The sequence below is a fragment of the Dipteris shenzhenensis genome, chromosome 13 (assembly GCF_047967505.1).
Source record: "Dipteris shenzhenensis isolate YYH24624 ecotype China chromosome 13, Dip_SZ_1.0, whole genome shotgun sequence".
In the NCBI taxonomy this organism is placed as follows: domain Eukaryota; kingdom Viridiplantae; phylum Streptophyta; class Polypodiopsida; order Gleicheniales; family Dipteridaceae; genus Dipteris; species Dipteris shenzhenensis.
In genome coordinates this window covers 18,630,656-18,649,621 of record NC_141608.1, presented here as the reverse complement: position 1 = coordinate 18,649,621, position 18,966 = coordinate 18,630,656, and the positions used below count along the sequence as shown (strand labels likewise).

Here is an 18,966-nt window from a genome sequence, read left to right as displayed (position 1 = left end):
CATCAATGTTGGCCAACTGCTCTTTCAAATCCTTCATATTAGTGAGATAGGCATCCATGTTACCACCCTCATCAAGCTTTAAATCTCTCAACTGCCTGCGGAGATAGGCACCCCCCGTCGCCTCATTCCGCACCTGATACAAAGATGCAAGTTGATCCCATGCTTGCTTGCTTAGCTGTCTTGCAAGACCGAATATGAGGAATAATAACCCGTTTCACTGAAAGAGCAATCAAGGCATGTGCTTTGGCATCACGACCATCCCACTAAATTTGCTCCTGTGAAGGAGGCAAAGCACCTCGAGCAAGAGGTGCAGGAGTCCTGGCTGTAGCAGTAGAACCATCACCTGAAGACCCATCACCTAAAGAAGCAGAGGCTGCAGGTGTAGCACCAGTAACAGTGCGTGTAGGCCTGGCCTTAGAACTTGAAACAAATGCCATAGATTCTTGGCAACCAAAACATGTCCCATCATGTATGACCACATGGGGTAATTGGTGCCATCAAGCTTGTCATCGGCCCCAATCAGCCCAAACAAATCATCTGGTGCTGAAATACAAGGCAAATGCACCAACTGACAAAGCAAATGAGAGAAAGGCAACCTCTCATAATCAAGTGCCAAAAAACTGCCCAAGCTTGAAAGCTTATGTCTGCAAAAGACTCTGCTATCCCAAGGTGTACCTGTTGCAAGAAAAATCCCCAAAGGCAACATGAGGCATTTCCAAAATGCAAATGAAGCAAAAATTGAAAAAAAGCCAATGCAACGATGGCTTACCCAATAATGTACAACAATGACAGGCTCTGAAAGCGAGCAAATGAGGGCTGGAAATGAGAATTACAGCAAAAGAAGTGCTTCCACGAGGAGAAGGGCATGTAGAAATGAAGTGAAAGAGATCCAATGGAGAGAAGCTCGTAGCCCGAGGCAAAGGGATGCCAAATGAGGAGGGAAGGGCTCAAAGAGAAGTCTTCCGATCAATTCAACAGCTCCAAATGGCTCCAAACAGCGGCACGCAGCTTGAGGCAGCTCCAAAATGCTAGCGCACAGCTTGATGCAGCTCCAAAATGCTGGCACGCAACTCGAGGCAGCTCCGAAATGCTGAGAACCTTGAAAAATGGCTAGCGCGCACCCCGAGGCAGCTCTCGTACTACAGTAAATGCTTGTTGACATAGTCCATACTGCAATAAATGCTTTCTGACACAGTGTACGGATTTTTGACGTAGTGTACGGAAATTTTTTGACGCAAATGTGCAGAATTTTCTGACTCAATTTCTGACAGTGTCCGTACAACTCTACGGATTTTCTGACAAGTCCGTACGGGCTGTACGGATTTTCTGACAAGTTCGTACAATTAGGTTTTTGCTACAGAAATTGCTCAGATTTGCTCCAAAATTTAGGTTTTTGCTGCAAAAATTGCTCAGATTTGCTCCAAAATGCGTCTCGTTCCCAGTAGCTGCTCCAAAATGCGGTCTTCTCACGTCAAAATGAGGTTTTACGCAATAGAAGTACTCGGAAAGGTCGGCTCCAGAGGATGCCAAACAGCTTGGGAAAGCTGTCAATGACTGAGGCAATGGATTCCCGACCTGTTCTGATACCACTATTGGGTGTTGGAAGCAATGGAAGCACAATGGAGAAAAGGGAGATGCTGTAATAGATTTCTGCAAAACTGAAGTGTGGAGGCTCAAGGGAGAGCGAACATAACAAAACCCCAGGGTTAACTGCCCTGGCTGGACTAAGTGTCCTATTTGACCTAGATGGTACATAAACTAACTGTACCAATAGTCCTAACTAACTATAACTAGGCCTACAAGGCTCATGCCAAGGTATAAGTGGCATCTATGGATAGCCCATGAGATAGTCTACAGGACACACCAACACACTCTTTGGCTATGATTTCTCCAACACCCCCCTTCAGAGCAAAGAGTGTGAGACCCAACACGCAAAGAGTAGACCGATCCCCCCTCCACCACAATACTGCAAAGAACAAGTCCAACTATCCAACACCTCCCGTGTGATAGTGACTTCTCAGTCAGCTTGCGACCGCCAAGGGCAAACCATCACTTGTCATCCCCCCTTACTCTAAACTGGGTGGTCAATACCATCAACCAAAGTGAAAGACAATACATTTATTTTTGGGGGACAACCCAGGGCAAAGTACCTCTTATTGACTCCAAATACATTCAATTTAGAGGAACAACTCAAGGCTGAGAGCCTTTATTTGACTCAACACAAACACACATAGCATAGGAAGCCCAACCCTGGTCAAATGGATCCTCGTCGTCAAGAGAGAGACCATGAACCTCTGCTGTAGCTGCATGTATCTCCTCCGCGGGTTCTTCAGGTTCAGCTTCGTCTTCAGCCAGAAAATTGGCATGATGCTTCTCTTGTTCCTGTGCTTTCTTCTTGAAGCAATGGGCTTCCATGTGTCCTTCCCTCTTGCAAAACCTGCAAATAATGTTCTTGTTGGTCTTCCATTTGCTTGTGGAAGCAAATACATGATCAATAGGAGAGGCAAGAGCGGCTTCCTTATTGCGACGATCCTTCTCAATGAGGAGGGCCACCATATCATCAAACGTGGTAGTGGCAAGACGAAGGATCTCAAGAGTGTGCTCAAAGCGAGAAATCCCAAGCATACTCTTCATAAGGACGGCCATCTTATCTTCATCATCAGGGACACTCTTCAAACTTGAGAGTTGTTGAACAGGAGATTGAAACCAGGCTAGATGATCACTCAACTCTATCACTCTTCCATTTTCAGATCATAAAATTTGAGCGTCAAAAAGACTTTAGCGTTGGTGATTTTCTTACCAAAGAAGGTCTCGAGGTGACTCCAAATCTGCTTAGCTGTTGACTTGAAATCCACATGATGGATGAGAGAGTCAGCTAAGCAAAGACCAATGAGGGCAATGGCCTTAGCATTCTGTTGCTTCCAAATCTTTTGCTGTTGTTGATCAAGTAACTCAACCTCGTCATCCTCAACATCCCAAACTCCTTCACGCATAAGGAGAAGCTGCATTTTGGTTTGCCATGTAGGAAAACCTTCCCCCTTAAATTTCTCCACGAGGATAGAAGTTGAAGACAAAGAGGTCATGATTGAAAATAGCTTTGTAAGAGTGGACTGCAGCCTGAAATGGATAACCAGCAACTGAGTCGGCTGTTCTAGGTCTTCAAGACACAATAGTAGACTCCACGTATGCAAGAAGGGCAAAGATAGGTGGCTGGCGGTGCTCCAACTACCAACCTTAATCAAAACACTGCAAGAATATGGTCCGAAATGTAGAACTAAACCACGAAAGGAGCCCTTATGGTCGAAAGAACTGCCTGAAGTGCTGTAGCAGGTCCGAAATCTGCAAAGTGGCTCACTAGGACACCCCGAAGTGCAAAGGCTGGTCACCAATGTGCAGGGCGGCTCCCTAGAACAGCTTCGAAATGTGTAGCAGGACACTAGTCTGAAAATCGGCTGTAGTAGGAGTGCAGGAAGCTAAGAGACTGCTCGAAAAGGCCCTCAAATGACTCGAAATGCTGCAAAGAGTTTGTCGGGTGGCCGACTAAACAGCAGCAGTAATAAAAGCCTGTTCTTGGTGTTGGAAACCTACGAAAATGCTATGTTGAAGGCGGCTATGCAGCAGCAGCTCAGAAACCCTGATTTTGGCGATGGAGAGCTCCAAAACATCCTTGGGGAACCACACGTGCAGGCGCCTCTTGCAAAAAGTGCTGACCAACAAGCAAAGAGGGAGCCATAGGCCTAGCTAAGAGGGCTTGAATGAAGGCATCTGGCTGCAAGGACAGAAAACAGAGGTGGAGTAGCTATGGAGGAGGTAAAACAGGGCGAAATGGAGCAGGGCTGAGGTGGCTGCAGGCTGCAGGAAGAAGGGCTGAAGCAGAATTAGGGTTCGGGCAAGGGTGACATGGCAGTTATGGAAGGTGGCTCTGATACCATGTTGGAAACATGGTGAAGGGAGAGAGAGAGAGAGAGAGAGAGAGACTTAGGGTGTGAGGAAATAATGCTCAAATGAAGACATGATGACAAGTGAAGTACAAGCCTTATATAGGCTACTCCCTCACACACTAGCACCTAGTGCATATGGGATAAGTCCCATGATGACACGTGGCACTCACACAAGACACACACACATAAACTAGTACTAGATCACCTAGTACTACACACCAACACTTCACACCAACACACTCTTTGGCTATGATACCTCCAACATCTATTGGGACCACTGCCTACGTATCTCCGACGAGGGTTTCATTGTCCCGCCAGGCTACACCCAGATCCACCACTTGCCACACTCACTCAGGATTGCCATTGGACAGTTCCATGTGTCATCACACCGACTCCGTATCGAGAGTGGTTGAGCAGAGGGGATCCCCAGGGAGTGTTGTATCTACACATTATGTGAGCGACATGAGGTCGAATCAGAGGAGCACTTCGCCTTCCGTTACCCAGTCTACTATGAGATACATGGGTGATACCATTGCCTTTTCAAAGACGGATTTGAGGGCCTTTCCAGACTTCTCTCATACCCATCGGTCTTTAGCAAACTTTAATTAACTTTCTTTCTTTCTTGCTTCCAAGCGTTGGTGTCTTGTGTCCACTCTCTCCTTGTTGCTTCCATGCCTACGCTCTCTTCCCCATTCACCACACTCACGCTCTCCCCCCTCCTCTCTCTTCCCTGTGTTCTTTTCTCATGTAGCGCGCGCGTGCGTGTGCATGTGCGTGAGAGAGAGAGAGAGAGAGAGAGAGAGAGAGAGAGGCTCTTGACCACCTTTTTGGAGCAGCATTAGCCATGGACTCTTATGCTTCTTGTATGGTTGGCTCACTTCGTATGGATCGGCCATTGGGAACCTGCTATTTCTAGTGTTATTTTTTGGCACTTTCGTAGTCATATTCCTGGCTATCCCTTTTCTTCTCCCAGGATTCCTGATTGGTAGCAGCTTCTGGCTTATTTGCATTGGTCTAGTAGGCCTCCTGATCCTAGAAACACCCTTCGCTTGCAGAGCGGGTCTTTGCTCATCCTTTAGGTCATTTACAGTCGCAAAAGGCATACTTTCTGCACCATTTGGGTGTTTCTACAATGGTGGATGCAGTAGATGATTGAGGTTGCACTCTTTCTTTTCCACATGCCAGAAGATAGTATTAATAGTTTGGGGTTGCATCATAGGTCTATTTGGCACATTATTTCTACCATGCTGCAACCTCTTCAGACTCTTCCTTGCCTATTTTCCGCTCTCTCTTTATTGGATTGGAAGTTTAATCGAGAGCTTCTGGATACACTTCCTTTCATTTGCAGATCTTTTCGCTAAGAAGGCGTATCATTTATTGCTTCCAAAGCCTTGGATCCAAGACCATGGAAATCACTTTTGGCATCTGAACAAGACTGTGTTAAATCTATTTTGAGACCGATCTTCTTGCTTGTGATTTTCTTTTCAGACTGATCAGTCTTCGTGCTCTTTTTCCCGGGATTTCTTTTGGCAAGAAACTTTGGTTGTTTGGCAGACATGCTACTATGCCTCACTATGTTCACTTCTTCTCTTGGTATTGCTATTGGGCCCTCTGGTCGTTGTATTGTGCTCGTACCATTCGACTGTATGAGCACTCTTTAGTGGATAATGTTGGAGAAGTCACCTCCCCATTTGTAAGCCTCATATGAGGAGAGCATGCAGGAGATGGACTTAGTGTTGATGTGGCTGCCACATAGGCTGCCATGTGGGCACCATACAAGCTCAGAAAAGCATGGACTTGGGGTTGCCACATGGGCAGCACACAGGCTGCCATGTGGGCAGCAAACCAAGGGCCTGACAGGTCGGTGGCCTAGGACTGTACAGAAGTGCCACATGGCAGCCTCGGAGTCTGCAGCAACAGTACAGAACAGGAGCACTTATAGTACGAGCCTAGGGCAGGTGTCAAAGGGCAGAAGCAGGTCCACAGATGAGCCAGAACTACCACGGACAGATGGCGGCAACTCTGGAGCGGATCAAGGTCTTGCACAAGCCCTTGAAAAGGACTTGGAACACGACGGCCAGGAAACAGCAAATACAGGGAAGACTTAGGGCAGGAGCAAGGAAAGGAGCTGCAATGGGCAGGCCTCTGGTCCTTATATAGGGCCAAACCAGGCTGGTTGGCTGACCAAACAGGTTGGCCAGCCAGCAGACCCAGGTTGGCTCCCACAGACCCAAAGAGGGGCTGGAGGGTCGGTTGACAGGGTCCGGCCAGTAGGGCTGACCAGTCAGGTATTTCGGGGGCTCCCAGACCCTATAAAAAGAGCGGAGCCCCTCAAGGCAGTTTTGGAGCACATTGGTAGTGCTTGGAGCCTGCCTCAACATCCTCAGGAGGAGCACAAAGGTGCAGCAAGGGAGGTGGCTACTGCAGGGATCAAAGAGCTTGGAGGTCTACGTCATCCAGGACAGCAAAGAGAACGAGAGTCAGGACTCAGAAGAGCCTTGCGCCTCACCATTAGTTACACATCAGGGCAGCAAGGAGGTCAAGAGTTGACAGCATTCACTGCCTTGGGTTGTGGCTGTCCGGCAGGGATAGCTTGGAGGTGTGTTTGCAGGCACAGTGACAAATCCAACTCAAGCTCTACAGGAGCATGCAAGCTTAGGTATCTAGAAGTACCACGGAGGTAGGAGGACAGCATATTTTGGTAAGGACACAGGACCATACTCTGGTGGGACTCAAGACTTGTTGTGTCTTGTGTATTGGATGGAAGCATATTTACTGTTGGTCCTATATCTGTCCTGTGAGCAATATCTTTGATTGGCTTGCACATGTATGTTGAGCACACAAAGTAAAGAAGTTTTTTGAATTCCACCCCTAACACCACCGTGTGAGTTCCTGGGCTACTCTATCCATCTTCCACCATGTAGACCCTCTGTTGAGGTCATTTCAAACAGATGCTTTTCCCTTTTTTTTTATTGTCTTTGGATCTCGGTCTCTCCAAGATGCTCATTCTCTTGGAGACCTTCCTCTAGCCCAGTTAGAAGTGGTTTATTACTGCTTCTAGTTTTGAGTAGTAGCTGTTCCACTTTGGACAGCTGTGAATGTACATTATTCTAAATGAAATAATCTGCTTTAAAAAAACAAAATGTGTGTGTGTGTGTGTGGAGAGAGAGAGAGAGAGAGAGAGAGCATGCACATTGCAAAAGAATGATAAGCTAAAACCTGTGCAGAATCGCTTTCCTCAATTGGAATTATCATTGTTACTTCCTTTCCCGTATGCTCAACCCGTGTAGCTAAGAAGGTATTGTGCCTTCCAATAGCCCAAAACACTGTAGAGTCATCCTGCACGTACTTGACCTGGACAGAGAGAAAAGTCAGCGTCAATTTGGACTCTGGAGCCATGCAAATAAGAATTTATTGCTTCCAAGTACACACATAGTTCAAACAAAATCTTATAAACATGTTCAAAAGAGACTATGTTTACAGGAATCACATGATCAAACATAGATCTAAAAAGGAGAAATTTCTGAATTTGCATTTCCAATCCAAATTCATGAATCTCCTTGGTGTACCAAGATTCACCTTTATTTTACAGCAACCAAGAGCGTTGAGCTGTGAATGCCTTGTGGAGCCTTGTTCATAGACATTGAAATAAATAGTGCCTGTACTTGAATGAAGTATCATGTCAAAGGTTTCATCCCATCTTGGTGATGACCCACCCTCATAACAAGCGGAGGTTTTTCTTGTCAATTGTTCCAATCTCACTTTTACCATTTTGCCCATATGTTCTCTTTTTATTGGCTCAAGTTCATTTATGTTCCCAGTTGAGCCCCAGTCTTTATTAGACTGTCGCCTTGAGGTATGCTGCGGTACTCCCAGATTGTTCCCAGCAACTACGGTGACTGATATGATAGCCCCAGCAGCATGTTTATTCAAATCTACCGCAGGAAAAGAGAAGCACCTTCTATGGGGCTCAACCATAGTCTTATTCAAAGTGTCAGTCATAACTTTCTCCTGTTGCAAAGGAAACAAAAACGAAGTAGAAGCTATGAGCATAAAAATGAATAAACTATCAAGAAAACAATCATTCTACAATATTTTGCAACTGAAGGTCTGTCAGTAATACAAACCAGCCAAGTAGCAATGCCAGGCACTTCCACTGACGGACATGATTCACTGTCACCGCCAAAGGCAACACCAATACGAACTTCTGGGATGGATTCGAAAGAATACAGTACAGAACGCCCATCAAGAATTGGTACAATACGCAGCTGTACATTAGAAGAATCAAAAAATAATGGTTCCAACTAGGAATTAAAGATGGCAGAAATGGCCAGAGCATGATGAAGTATGCAAATTAGTATAGTCTGTCAAGAATCCTTACATCACCCTTGACATGAAGACTGCTGATAACAATGCGTACAAGTTTCTTGATAGGCCCTGCTAATGTTGCAGCTAGAAGGATGCTCATCTCATTTGTATCCCATTCAAAACCTGTGTGTAGGACTTGCTGTAAACCACCAACAAGCATAAACATCTCAATACATGAGTTCCAGATTATTTTTCTTTGAAAAACAATGTAAGTGCTACCATGCACAGGGGTTCCACATAGACAGAAGTCCATTCTTCGTCATAATGAAACTTATGAAGTGAGTGATGTCCTATTCCTCATTAAAAAGAGACAACACAATCAACCAAAATGATGTCCTTGCATATAACCTTGAATTACAAATCTGAGTACATGATAAGTTGACATTCATAGCTTTTAACATCCACCAAGCTTCAAAAGATGGTGAAACAAACCTCATCACCCTCTCTCATCCAGTATGTACATTGCAATCCCAATGCTGGGGGTGCTAATCCTAAAGAAAACTCCTGCAACTCGATATTTTCCTGCAAGGAAAAAGACACATTAATTTGTTCATTGAGGATTCTGGTTTAGTTTGATCAAATTTACTCCCTCTTTACAATAGGAGGGTTTTGGGATAGGAGGGACAGTGATTGGGGAGGAATCAAAGCCAAAATGAAATTCTTGAAAAAATGGCTATTGATTGTTGATACTTACAATAATCTTGGGTTTTTCTTCCTTGAATTTTCTCTGAAAAACAAAGAAAACAAAAAAAGAAGCTAATTTTAGCAAGACAATCATGCTCAGCCTATAATGTTTTAGTTGCATATAAGGGCCCTGGGGTTTGAGACTTCACAGAAACTGAACATAATTTATTTTGGTGCTTCCTTTTCGAAGAGTCTTACAAGGGAAATATTGTATTCAAGAAAGAATGATCCTCTCAGCCATTAAATGTTTTTCACTCGCCCTTCTCTTACCATCATAATTGCCGCAAACTGATGTGAGAGCCTTGCCTCAATGTAATTGGGCCATAGATTTATGATTAACTTGTTTAGCCACTCACAAGGTTCCAAAGGTGTCAAAGGCTGTAGGAAAAGAGATGTTAGTAATTCATTCTTGACAAAAGAGCAAGTCTAGTGAAACCAAAAATCAAAACTAATATTCATAAAAATAGTTAATAAAACAGCAGTGCTACCAAAAAAACATTTACTTAAATCCACCAGCCATAAAAACTGCCAATGAATTGGCCAATACAGCACGTACCGCAGTGTTCTGTATGTGCCATTTCCTCCTGTTGTTTATTTCTTCAGTAAGTACTTTACGCTGATGCCTTCCATACTGCACACCACAATACAGTTCCCACTCTTTATTGACAAATTTATATTGCTGAAAATACAAGCTAAGCATGACATTGTTAGAACTCTGCTTCCTTGTGTTCTGGAAATTTGTAATGTGCTTTGCGTAAGCAATAGCGCCATCAGTGGTGGTGATGTTTGCTTTAAGGACATCAATGCGTAACGAGGGATTTAGGCCTGAGATGAAAGCATGGAGGCAATCAGCATCAGTCAAACCATCAATCTCTAGCACCAATGTGGTGCGTGAGATTGCGCTCTAGTTTGTACCATTCTCGGAGGAAGATCCGGGCTGCTCCTTGAGATTGTTCATATTGGATGGGGCAGGTGAGGCAGGTTGGAACCACCCGTGGAAATCTGGCAAAGGAGGTCCTGAAGGAGGTAACACTGGTGATGTCGAAATGGGTGTTACTGCTCGTGAGAGGACATGAGTTGGTTGCAGAGTCCACGGATATGAGTAAGGGTAAGGAGCTGCTGTCGGAAGAGAAGGATATCCAAGAGAAGGAGTGCATTCAAAGTGTAAATACTAGCTTGGGGAAGGTGAAACCTGCTCAAGAAGATATCTGGGAGCTGAAAACGGTGGAGAGTACCTTGGAGATGTTGAAGCTGAGGGGTAAAAGTCTCTCCAAAGATGGACAGAGCAAACATGTGTGGAATATCAGGTTCTGGGTATCTACATGTCTCGTGAAACACAACCTAGACTGTGCTGAGGAAGTAGTAAAGTTGAGGTGCCTCACGCAGAAGATATAGGATGTGGTCCAAATCGGTGGAAGGGCACGTGACACAAAAGACCCATGATGCAAAGGCTCCAAAGTGGGCTGGTTGTGCAATCTGAGCATGATATTGAGTGATAGGTGATGCTCGAGGTGTCCTTGAAGGGATCAAGGGTTTCCATTTCTAAGTGAGGAAAAGTTCATTTGCTGTAATTTTGTGAGAGTAAAGACAGCAAAGATGTGTTGAGAGAACCTCCTCAGAGAAGAAATGAAAGGCGGCCACCTGGCACCAAAGATTGACTGTCAGACTAGTGCTGAAAATCGTGTACCAGCAGTGGGCTTCAGGCTTGAGAGGGTACAGCATCAGTTTCGATTTAGAGGGGGTCCTGATGTCGAGGTAGCTGACGACCAATTTCAGGCTCCAAATTTCGAAATTAGGGTTTGCTGTGGCAGGAAACAGATAGCCACCTTCAGCAGCAGTCTGGCATCACCTGAGCGTCCAATCAGGGCAAAAATTCAGCAGATGGTAAGGGCAATTGAAAGCAGGGAGTTATCCGCTGATTTCAAGGTCTAATTGGCTCAGGCAAGAGCATATCACAAGCAGGAGAGGCTCAGCAGAAATTCGGTGGCAAAGGCTGAAGCAAATCGTTGCATCTTGCGCTGCTTGAGGGCTGTGCTTTGCTGATTTGAGGGCAGCAAAGGCTGATGATCTGGGCTGATTTGAGGGCAGCAAAGGCTGATGATCTGGGCTAGGAAAGACTAGTTGGAAACCAAGGCAGCAAATCAGCTGATGTAGAGCGGGCGTATGGCGAACAGGCCTGACGAATTTTCGTACGGATTGCGTCAAGAAGAGATCGTCATTTGTTTTTGGCCGCCTAGGTTGGGTGGTTGCCAAAAATTAAAACATGGCTAGAGTTAGGCCTTGGGTGTAGGGCTGGTTGCCCTTTTTAGGCCCTCTAGGTACCTTTTTGTAGGATGGTTCTTGGTGCCAAAGGGTGTGCCTATTCTAAGGGTTATGACCCTTGGAATAGGTGTACCTTTTCATGAAGGGGTGTATCCATGTTTTAAAGAGGGGTGTCCCCATAGGAAAAGGTGTGTCTTTTTCACGATGGGGTGTGCCCCTTGGGTGAGGAGTCAAAAAATCTTCATCAAAAGGTGTGTCCAACGGTGAAAAAGGTGCATCCCTTGGTTTTGGGACAGCCCAAGCACATCAAAAGACACAATTTTGGCCGTGTCCATTCACATCAACTAGTGATGTGAGGAAAATGGAGAGGCCATTGATGACTTAGGTGGGGTAGGTGCTAAAAAATTTTACGCTCATTCTCTCCATCTCTTCCATGCACAACGTGCGTGGATCTCCTTCTAGTGGAGTAGAGGTATCAAATAGGTGCTAGAAGGTGGGGGAATTTCCTATAGGTGGAAGCGAAATTTGCTCTGATACCACCGTAAGAAATCCTAGATTTACGATATTTAGAAATGTGCTAAGGAACAGAAAAGAGACTGAAATAGCAGAGAACAAGGAAGATTTGTATTGCTTGAGTGTCTGTAGTGTGTCATCCATACAGTTGGGACTCTCTTATATAGAGAGTGAAGAGTCACACATGAAAAGGTGTATACTCCAAAGTGTATGTGCATGAAGAGGTGTGTACCCCTTGTGAAGGGTGTGACCCTTGATGAGAGGGTACATTACAATGGTAGTGTCTCTTCAATAGAATGTCTCTTGTGAGGGGTTGTGCATAGGAAGTGTACCGTCGAAAGGGCATACCCTTCCACAAGTGTCCATTCATCAAACCATCCATAAGTCTAAGGTATAGAGAAAGGAATACATCACAAATTGTGACAAAATAAGGAAAACGTTTCGAAGGTAGTTCCACTTCAAGTCAATTATTCCTTGATGTCCCACATCGTCAAAGACAAGAGTTGGATTTTATCGAGCGAAATGGGACCTGGGAGTGAGTACCGCGTCCCAAGCGCCATTCAATCATTAGTGTCAAATGGGTCTACAAGACCAAGTATGCCTTGGATGGTACTGTGGATAAGCACGAAGCCTGACTTGTAGTTAAGGATATTCAAAGCCACCAGGGATTGACTATGATGACACGTTTGCTCCTACTGTCAGGATGGCCACTCTTCACACAGTGTTAGCAGTTGCAGCTCATGAGCAATGGCTCATTTACCAGATGGATGTTAAATCAGCATTTCTCAATGGAGATTTAAAGCAAGAGATCTATGTGGAGCAACCGCCTAGATTTACCAAGCCAAGAGGCATGGTCTACAGGTTACAGAAAGCCTTATATGGTCTTAAGCAAGCACTTTGAGCCTAGAATCAGAAAATTGATGAGTTTTTTGTACAGAAGCATTTTCGCAGGTCACGTGCTAATCCCAATCTGTACATCTTCCGTCAAGGGGGTCTTCTTGCCCATATTATCCTATATGTTGATGATTTGTTCATTACAAGGAGTCGTGCTGCTCATATTTTCGAGACCAAGGCGGCTCTTTCCCACGCTTTTGAGATGACTCATCTCAATCTCCTGTACTTCTTTCTAGGTTTGGAGATCTCACAGGGGCGGAAGGATATTTTGTGTCCCAGACACGTTATACTCAGGAGCTTCTAGAGGCTTTTCATATGACAAAATGTGGTGCCATTTCATCACCCTTGGACCCTAGTACCAAATTGTCCAAGTATGACCCCAATGATACAATGGATGCAAGTAGATATCGCTCCTTGATTTGGCTACTCGATACCAGATTGGACCTATGTTACTCTATTGGTCTACTGAACTCCTTCATGCAGACACCCAAGAAGACCCATTGGGATGCCGAATGGGGGGAGACGAGCCCTATATATAGGCTCACCCCCAGCCCTAGACAATACTAAGAGGGTAGGGGGCAGCCGAGTATGCTGGTAGGTGCACCACGGTGACTACCAAGTGCCATGATGGCAGCCTAGTGGGAGCAATAGGTAGGCCCTAGCACAAGCCCACAACAGGCCCAAAGGCCATGCTTTGTTCTGGACTGGGCAGCATCCATCTCTCTCTCTCTGCCTCTCCCGGGCAGGCAAACCCACAAACATGGCCCCCACTCTCCTCACATGGGCGGGCAAACCCACAAGCAAGGCCCTTACTTAGTGAACATGGAGATGACACCTCTAATACCCCCTCTCAGCTCCTAGGTCATGGATCATCTTGAGTAAGCTGGAATGATTGCCAGGCAGCTGCTGTGTTGGGGGCTTGGTGAAGAGGTCTGCCTTGCTGTCCTCCGTCCTTGCAGTACGTAAGCTGGATCACGTCATCGAGGACCTTTTCCTGGATATAGTGGTACTGGATCTCAATACAACTTTTATTGTCACTATGGATGACTGTCGGAGATGTCTGTGGGAACCCGATTTCTCCGAGTAATCGGCGGAGCCAAACTGCCTCACAAGTAGTGGAACACGCAGCACAATACTCGGCCTAGGTAGAAGACAAGGCTACTGTGGGTTTCCTATTACTGCTCTAGGTGATGGCGGCTGAGCCTAGAGTAAAACAGTACCCAGTAGTGGAACGACGAGTGTCTGAATCTCCTCCCCAGTCGGAATCACTCCAACCTAAATGCTAGATCCAGGAATGTTGCCGTGACTGGCAGAATAACCCTCGATTACGAGACCCTTGAAGATAGAGCAGATGTTTTCTCTAGCAATTGAGGAGTTTTCCCTAAGATCCTTGTGCAAGTCTCTCTTGGCTCCTCTCGTTTTCAGTTTTCCTTTGTGAGTGTTTGCTGTTTTCTCTCCATTGTTGCTCAGCACCGCTGCACTTCTCACAGAAGGATCTTCAATATCCATGATAGTCACATCTAGTGACCAGATATTGGGAGCTAGAGCATGAAGTAGACTTCATGTCAATAAACTTACGAGTCGATTGACTATTTACTATAGAATCACCATCCACCTGATACTAAATTATCAACATGCCATAGACTACTAATGACACTTCGCACATCCACAAGGGTTTCCTAACACCCGATGGATCTCCAATACCCATGGTTTATTTCTGACACCTTTAAATTGGCTTTAAGGATGACCCTTGGCGTGTTAGGCAATGATGCTTGGCTTAATGAGGGCATATCAAGATCACGTATCTTCAAAACCCTAATCTTTTGAGTGTAAGTGTTAGAAAATACCCAATAGAGGGTACCGCAGCGGAAGACTTATAGTAATGCCCAGGAGCTCACACAGTGTGGTGTGGGTGTGGAATCACAAACTTCTTTACTTATGTGCATACAATAGGTGTGCAGACTCATCAATAGACAATGAACCAACCAGATAGAGAAACCACCAAAATATATATTTCCGTCCACAACTATGGACACAATACAAAAGAGACAGATCCAGAGTCCCACCAATGATGTGGTCCTTTGATCTTACCACAAGGTCCTTCTCCTATCAGCTGGCTATCTCTAGACTCGAGCCCGCATGCTCCACCTCGAGCGTCTGTAGACTTTCCATCTAGTGTGTTCTTCTCCACCTTACTGCCTGTGAATCAGCCTAGGTGGGCAGCCCCTGCCAAGCTTTGTCTGCAGCACACAGATCCCTATTCCACTGCTCCAACCTGCTTGTTAATGGCTGCTCCAGAAGATGATGATCTCAGCAACCTTCTGCCCTATGCCTATACGTCGATGACGATGCTCCAGTAACTCCCTGGTTGTAGTCCTCTGGAACCTTTCGGCGTCGAAATCTTTTCCTAGCTTTTCATCCAGTGGCTCCTGCTCCACCAGGTCCAGTTCCGCTTCCACACACCATCCTGGTACACAGGTCCATCTCTGGTAGCACCTCATGGCACCACCATCTTCCGTCACATTCCTGCCTTCAAACTCGAGCAATCCAGCCGTCACGATCTTCCAGTTGTCACCCTCATAATGAGTGAACAACCTGAAGTCTTCCAGGCACCATGCTTTGAGGGTCTGTTTCAACTCGTCCTTCCTTTGGCAAGCTCTGCAACCAATGAATATTTCCACATAACCTGGACCATGAACTCTCGCTGAGTTCTCAAGCAGGTACTCTTCTGGCTTCAGTACTCTTTGTCCATCACCTTCTAGCAATCTGCGTCCGAGATTTGAAGAAGCACCAATACTTCCCCTTCTGCCTTCGAAGAAGGCCAATTCCTTCCAATCTCTTATCACCTGAGACAAATGAAGAGCAGAGTCTCTCCACAGCATGCTATAAAGGCTCAAATGCAGAATATCAAATACATACCAGACTGTTGTACTGCCTGAATGTTTGCTCTGAAAGCAAACTCTCATTGAGGCACCCACCAAGCGCTTGTGTAATCCTGTACTGTCCCCTTCTGAACTCCAGCATCCATCTAACCATGAGACCCCAGGGCCTTCCATGGAATTTACCCTCGTGTCAGTGTCGACAGCCACACACCTGGAAGGTACCAAGCGCTCCATGCTGTCCTTCACCTTCACAAAGGCATCTGACTCCTCGTCGACCCACATCTCTATGTCAGACATCCTCACTGTGATTTCTGGATCAACATATCTGACCTCGGTAACACTCGGTGATGTCACTAGGAACAACTCCTCGATTACCCCATTTGCTTTGGCCTCTCCCTCTGAATCTGAGTCAGACTCCTTTTTGTTTTTCAGATCCGCCTTTTTCTTTCTGCAGTCCTTTGCAAAATGTCCTGGCGTATCACAGTAGAAACACTTCTTCTTATGCTTCCTCTTTGAAGTCCCCTCGTCGTCAGAGTCGTCTTTCTTGGACTTGCTACCGTTAGGCTTGCCCTTTCCTTTGCTAGCGGAATCCTTTGCCACCATCGCCTTGTCGTCTTTGTCCTCGTTGTAGAGCTTCTCCCGAGCTTCCTCCTGTAGCCTTACTGCCTGTGAATCAGCCTAGGTGGGCAGCCCCTGCCAAGCTTTGTCTGCAGCACACAGATCCCTGTTCCACTGCTGCAACCTGCTTGTGAATGGCTGCTCCAGAAGATGATGATCTCAGCAACCTTCTGCCCTAGAAGACAGTCTAGGTTCAGCCTCTCCTTGGAACTAAGTCTGCAGCACTCTTTAGGTCTCCTTCACCTCCTGGGAAAAGGCCCAAGGAAGCCCTATCTGCTGCTCCTGTCTGCTCCTCCAAAGCTGCTCTGCTGGATGCTGAAATGAGGCAAGAGCCTCTCCTTTTATAGGCCTAGGGCCTTGCTGAAAAAACCGACCAGCCTGCAGCAGACTGGCCAACCAGTCTGTGGTCCAGCCCTTTAAGGGCTCACAGCCCGGGGCTTTTATGGCCCAAACTTCCAGGGTTTTTAGCCCTCCATTCAAGGCAGGGGTCCAGCCTATATAAGGCATGCCTCCTGCCCACTGACAGTCACATTTGCTGCTCCATATCTGCACCTGCACATCCTGCGCCTCTGCCAGGCCCTTCCCAGTCACGTGTCCTGCACCGTACTGTCCCGTACATCCTGCTGTCCTGACCCGCCTGTACCGCACCATGTGATTGCTATTTATTCCGGGTTCCTTGTGCTGGTTACTGCTTCGCCTTTTGGTGCTGCAGATCCATCCTAGCTCCATGTACCCTCCATCTCTTTGATGCTTGCCCACATGGCATCCAATCAGATGCCCATGTGACGGACACTCAAACCCTAGGTTCACCGCCCCCATGCTCTCCTCATATGGGGGCTTACAGATGGGGAGGTGACCTTTGCAACAGTAAGGTCTAAAGGATGGCTTTTGTTTGAATAAATTCTAAATTGCCTAGGTCAAGTTATGAGCCTAGCAAACCTAGGATATGCATTTGTTCTAGGTCTAATAATTTGATTAATTCTGTGCATGGATAGAGGGGTCATGGGGCAGGGCAAGGGCAGATTTTTTAAGAGACCCAATCAAAGGATTAGAGTAACTCCTAAAAACCACTCTAACCTAGAATAGCCAATCAAATATTACAATTAGAAATCGCTTTTCCAGCTTTTTGCAGCTTGTTCCGCCTGCTTTCTGTGCTTTCTCAGCTTTTTGAAGCTTTCTATTTTCACCCAAGGCATATAAAAAGTTTGGGATTGGTTCTAAGCAACCTAATTGCTATCCCTTGCAAATTTGCACCCTCTCCCTACTGCTCTTCTAGCTAATTCGCCACCTTCCTTGCTGTCCGCTTGCCCTTTGGCAACTTCACTTTACTTTTCTACTGCTCCATAACCTCCTTATGCTGTCGAGCTTGACAGTTTTCTAGAATTTTGCTTCAGCTTGCTGTTTTCTCAATTCCCACACCTTGGACAAGCCCCAAAGTAAGTGTAATTCTCACATTTAGCCTTCTGCTAAAATCGTGATTCAATTTCAGGCTGTTTTTCTCTGTTACAAATTTCGCTTTTCACTTTTGATTACTTCTAGAAGTGAATTATTTTATTTCTGACTTACCCACCTTGAATTCTAAGAGCTTTGGCCATGTTTGGGTGGAAATAAGGATTTCAGATTCTGTTTTTGTCACTTGCACTACTGCCAGGCATAGGTGGCAGTGACACAGTCAGCATTTTGCAGCATATTCTAGGACCTTTTTGATAATGGTTCAAGGCAAGAAAAGGCGCCAAAGCACATATGTACGCCTAGCAAAAGCAAGGCAGGCCAAAAGAACACAAAGTTGGCTTTTCTTGTCAAGAAGCCTACCCGTTGACTTTTTTGCCACTCTTGATCGACCAGGTCAATTGTTGGCGTTGACCATCCAGCCAAGGTCAGCCAGTCTGCCCTAAAAGTCTATGAAAGGTGCCTCAGCCCTCCATTGTGGGGATCCATTCCAGTCTTCAGTCCACACAGTCTGGCCCTCAGCCAGGCCTGCCGATTGCTTCAGGGTTCAGTGCAGCACACCTACCAGCATTTCTGGCCCTCCAGCACAGGCCTGCCAATCAATCCTGGTTCAATGCAGCACACCTAGAGCATTTCTGGCCCCCATCTTCAGCATCACATTCACGCAACAGAGCCAGCAGTCCACATTTCAGCATCAGTTCATCATCTCACAATCAGGAGTAGCATCGAGAAGGCATCAGCTCAGATCTAGCCAGCCTCCCTCAGCTCTTCATCAATACTCATAATAGTCTACATCAGCATCTAGTCAGCAGCATCGCGGCATGAGCTTGAGCACAGGTTGCACTGCATATGAAGTGGCGTTTGACGGCAGCTCAGATCCTTGATTACCCGCATGACTGAGAAGGGTTAGGAAGCACACTAAATCACCCAAACCCTTGGCCCTTGTTGGGCCCTTGGCTAGCTCCCTACCTCGACCTGTGTTGCCCCAATTGTACATGATTTAAGTAGCATTGATTTCCAACACCCTTTCTCGGTGTTCAGTTTGTGGAATGACATATGGGATCACGTCTACTGCTTTCAAGTGCCTTCGTGAGCCTTGGCCAATCGTCCAAAATCATCAAAGGATACGGTTTTGATGTAGGCGATTATGAATAGGATGGTGTTTCTTTCTTCACGAAATCGAAGTGATAGATTTGAGTGCTAGACGTTGCTAATAGATTCGAGGAGGATACAAATTTGAAAACGTAATTTTCGATTACAAGACACGCATATTAAATGGAGTGATAATCGTAATTCTAAGACTATCAAGCGTCACACCTGTTTCCACTTTATGCAATGCAATAATGTGTAGGCTG

At 45.9% G+C, this 18,966-nt stretch overlaps 1 protein-coding gene across 3 annotated transcripts in view; it reads right to left on the bottom strand.

The window, feature by feature from the left end:
- The window catches only part of ATSYTF (C2 domain-containing protein), a 44,694-nt gene that overhangs the window by 24,950 nt on the left and 778 nt on the right, over window positions 1-18,966 (bottom strand). For all 3 annotated transcript variants that reach the window (XM_087383819.1, XM_087383818.1, XM_087383820.1), the window contains 8 exons: window positions 9,550-9,624; window positions 9,264-9,371; window positions 9,004-9,036; window positions 8,742-8,831; window positions 8,323-8,448; window positions 8,069-8,209; window positions 7,521-7,952; window positions 7,161-7,295 (listed from right to left, as the gene is read on the bottom strand). In XM_087383819.1, the coding sequence (XP_087239945.1) occupies window positions 7,161-7,295; window positions 7,521-7,952; window positions 8,069-8,209; window positions 8,323-8,448; window positions 8,742-8,831; window positions 9,004-9,036; window positions 9,264-9,371; window positions 9,550-9,624 (1,140 nt within the window). The remainder of the gene's footprint in view (window positions 1-7,160; window positions 7,296-7,520; window positions 7,953-8,068; window positions 8,210-8,322; window positions 8,449-8,741; window positions 8,832-9,003; window positions 9,037-9,263; window positions 9,372-9,549; window positions 9,625-18,966) is intronic.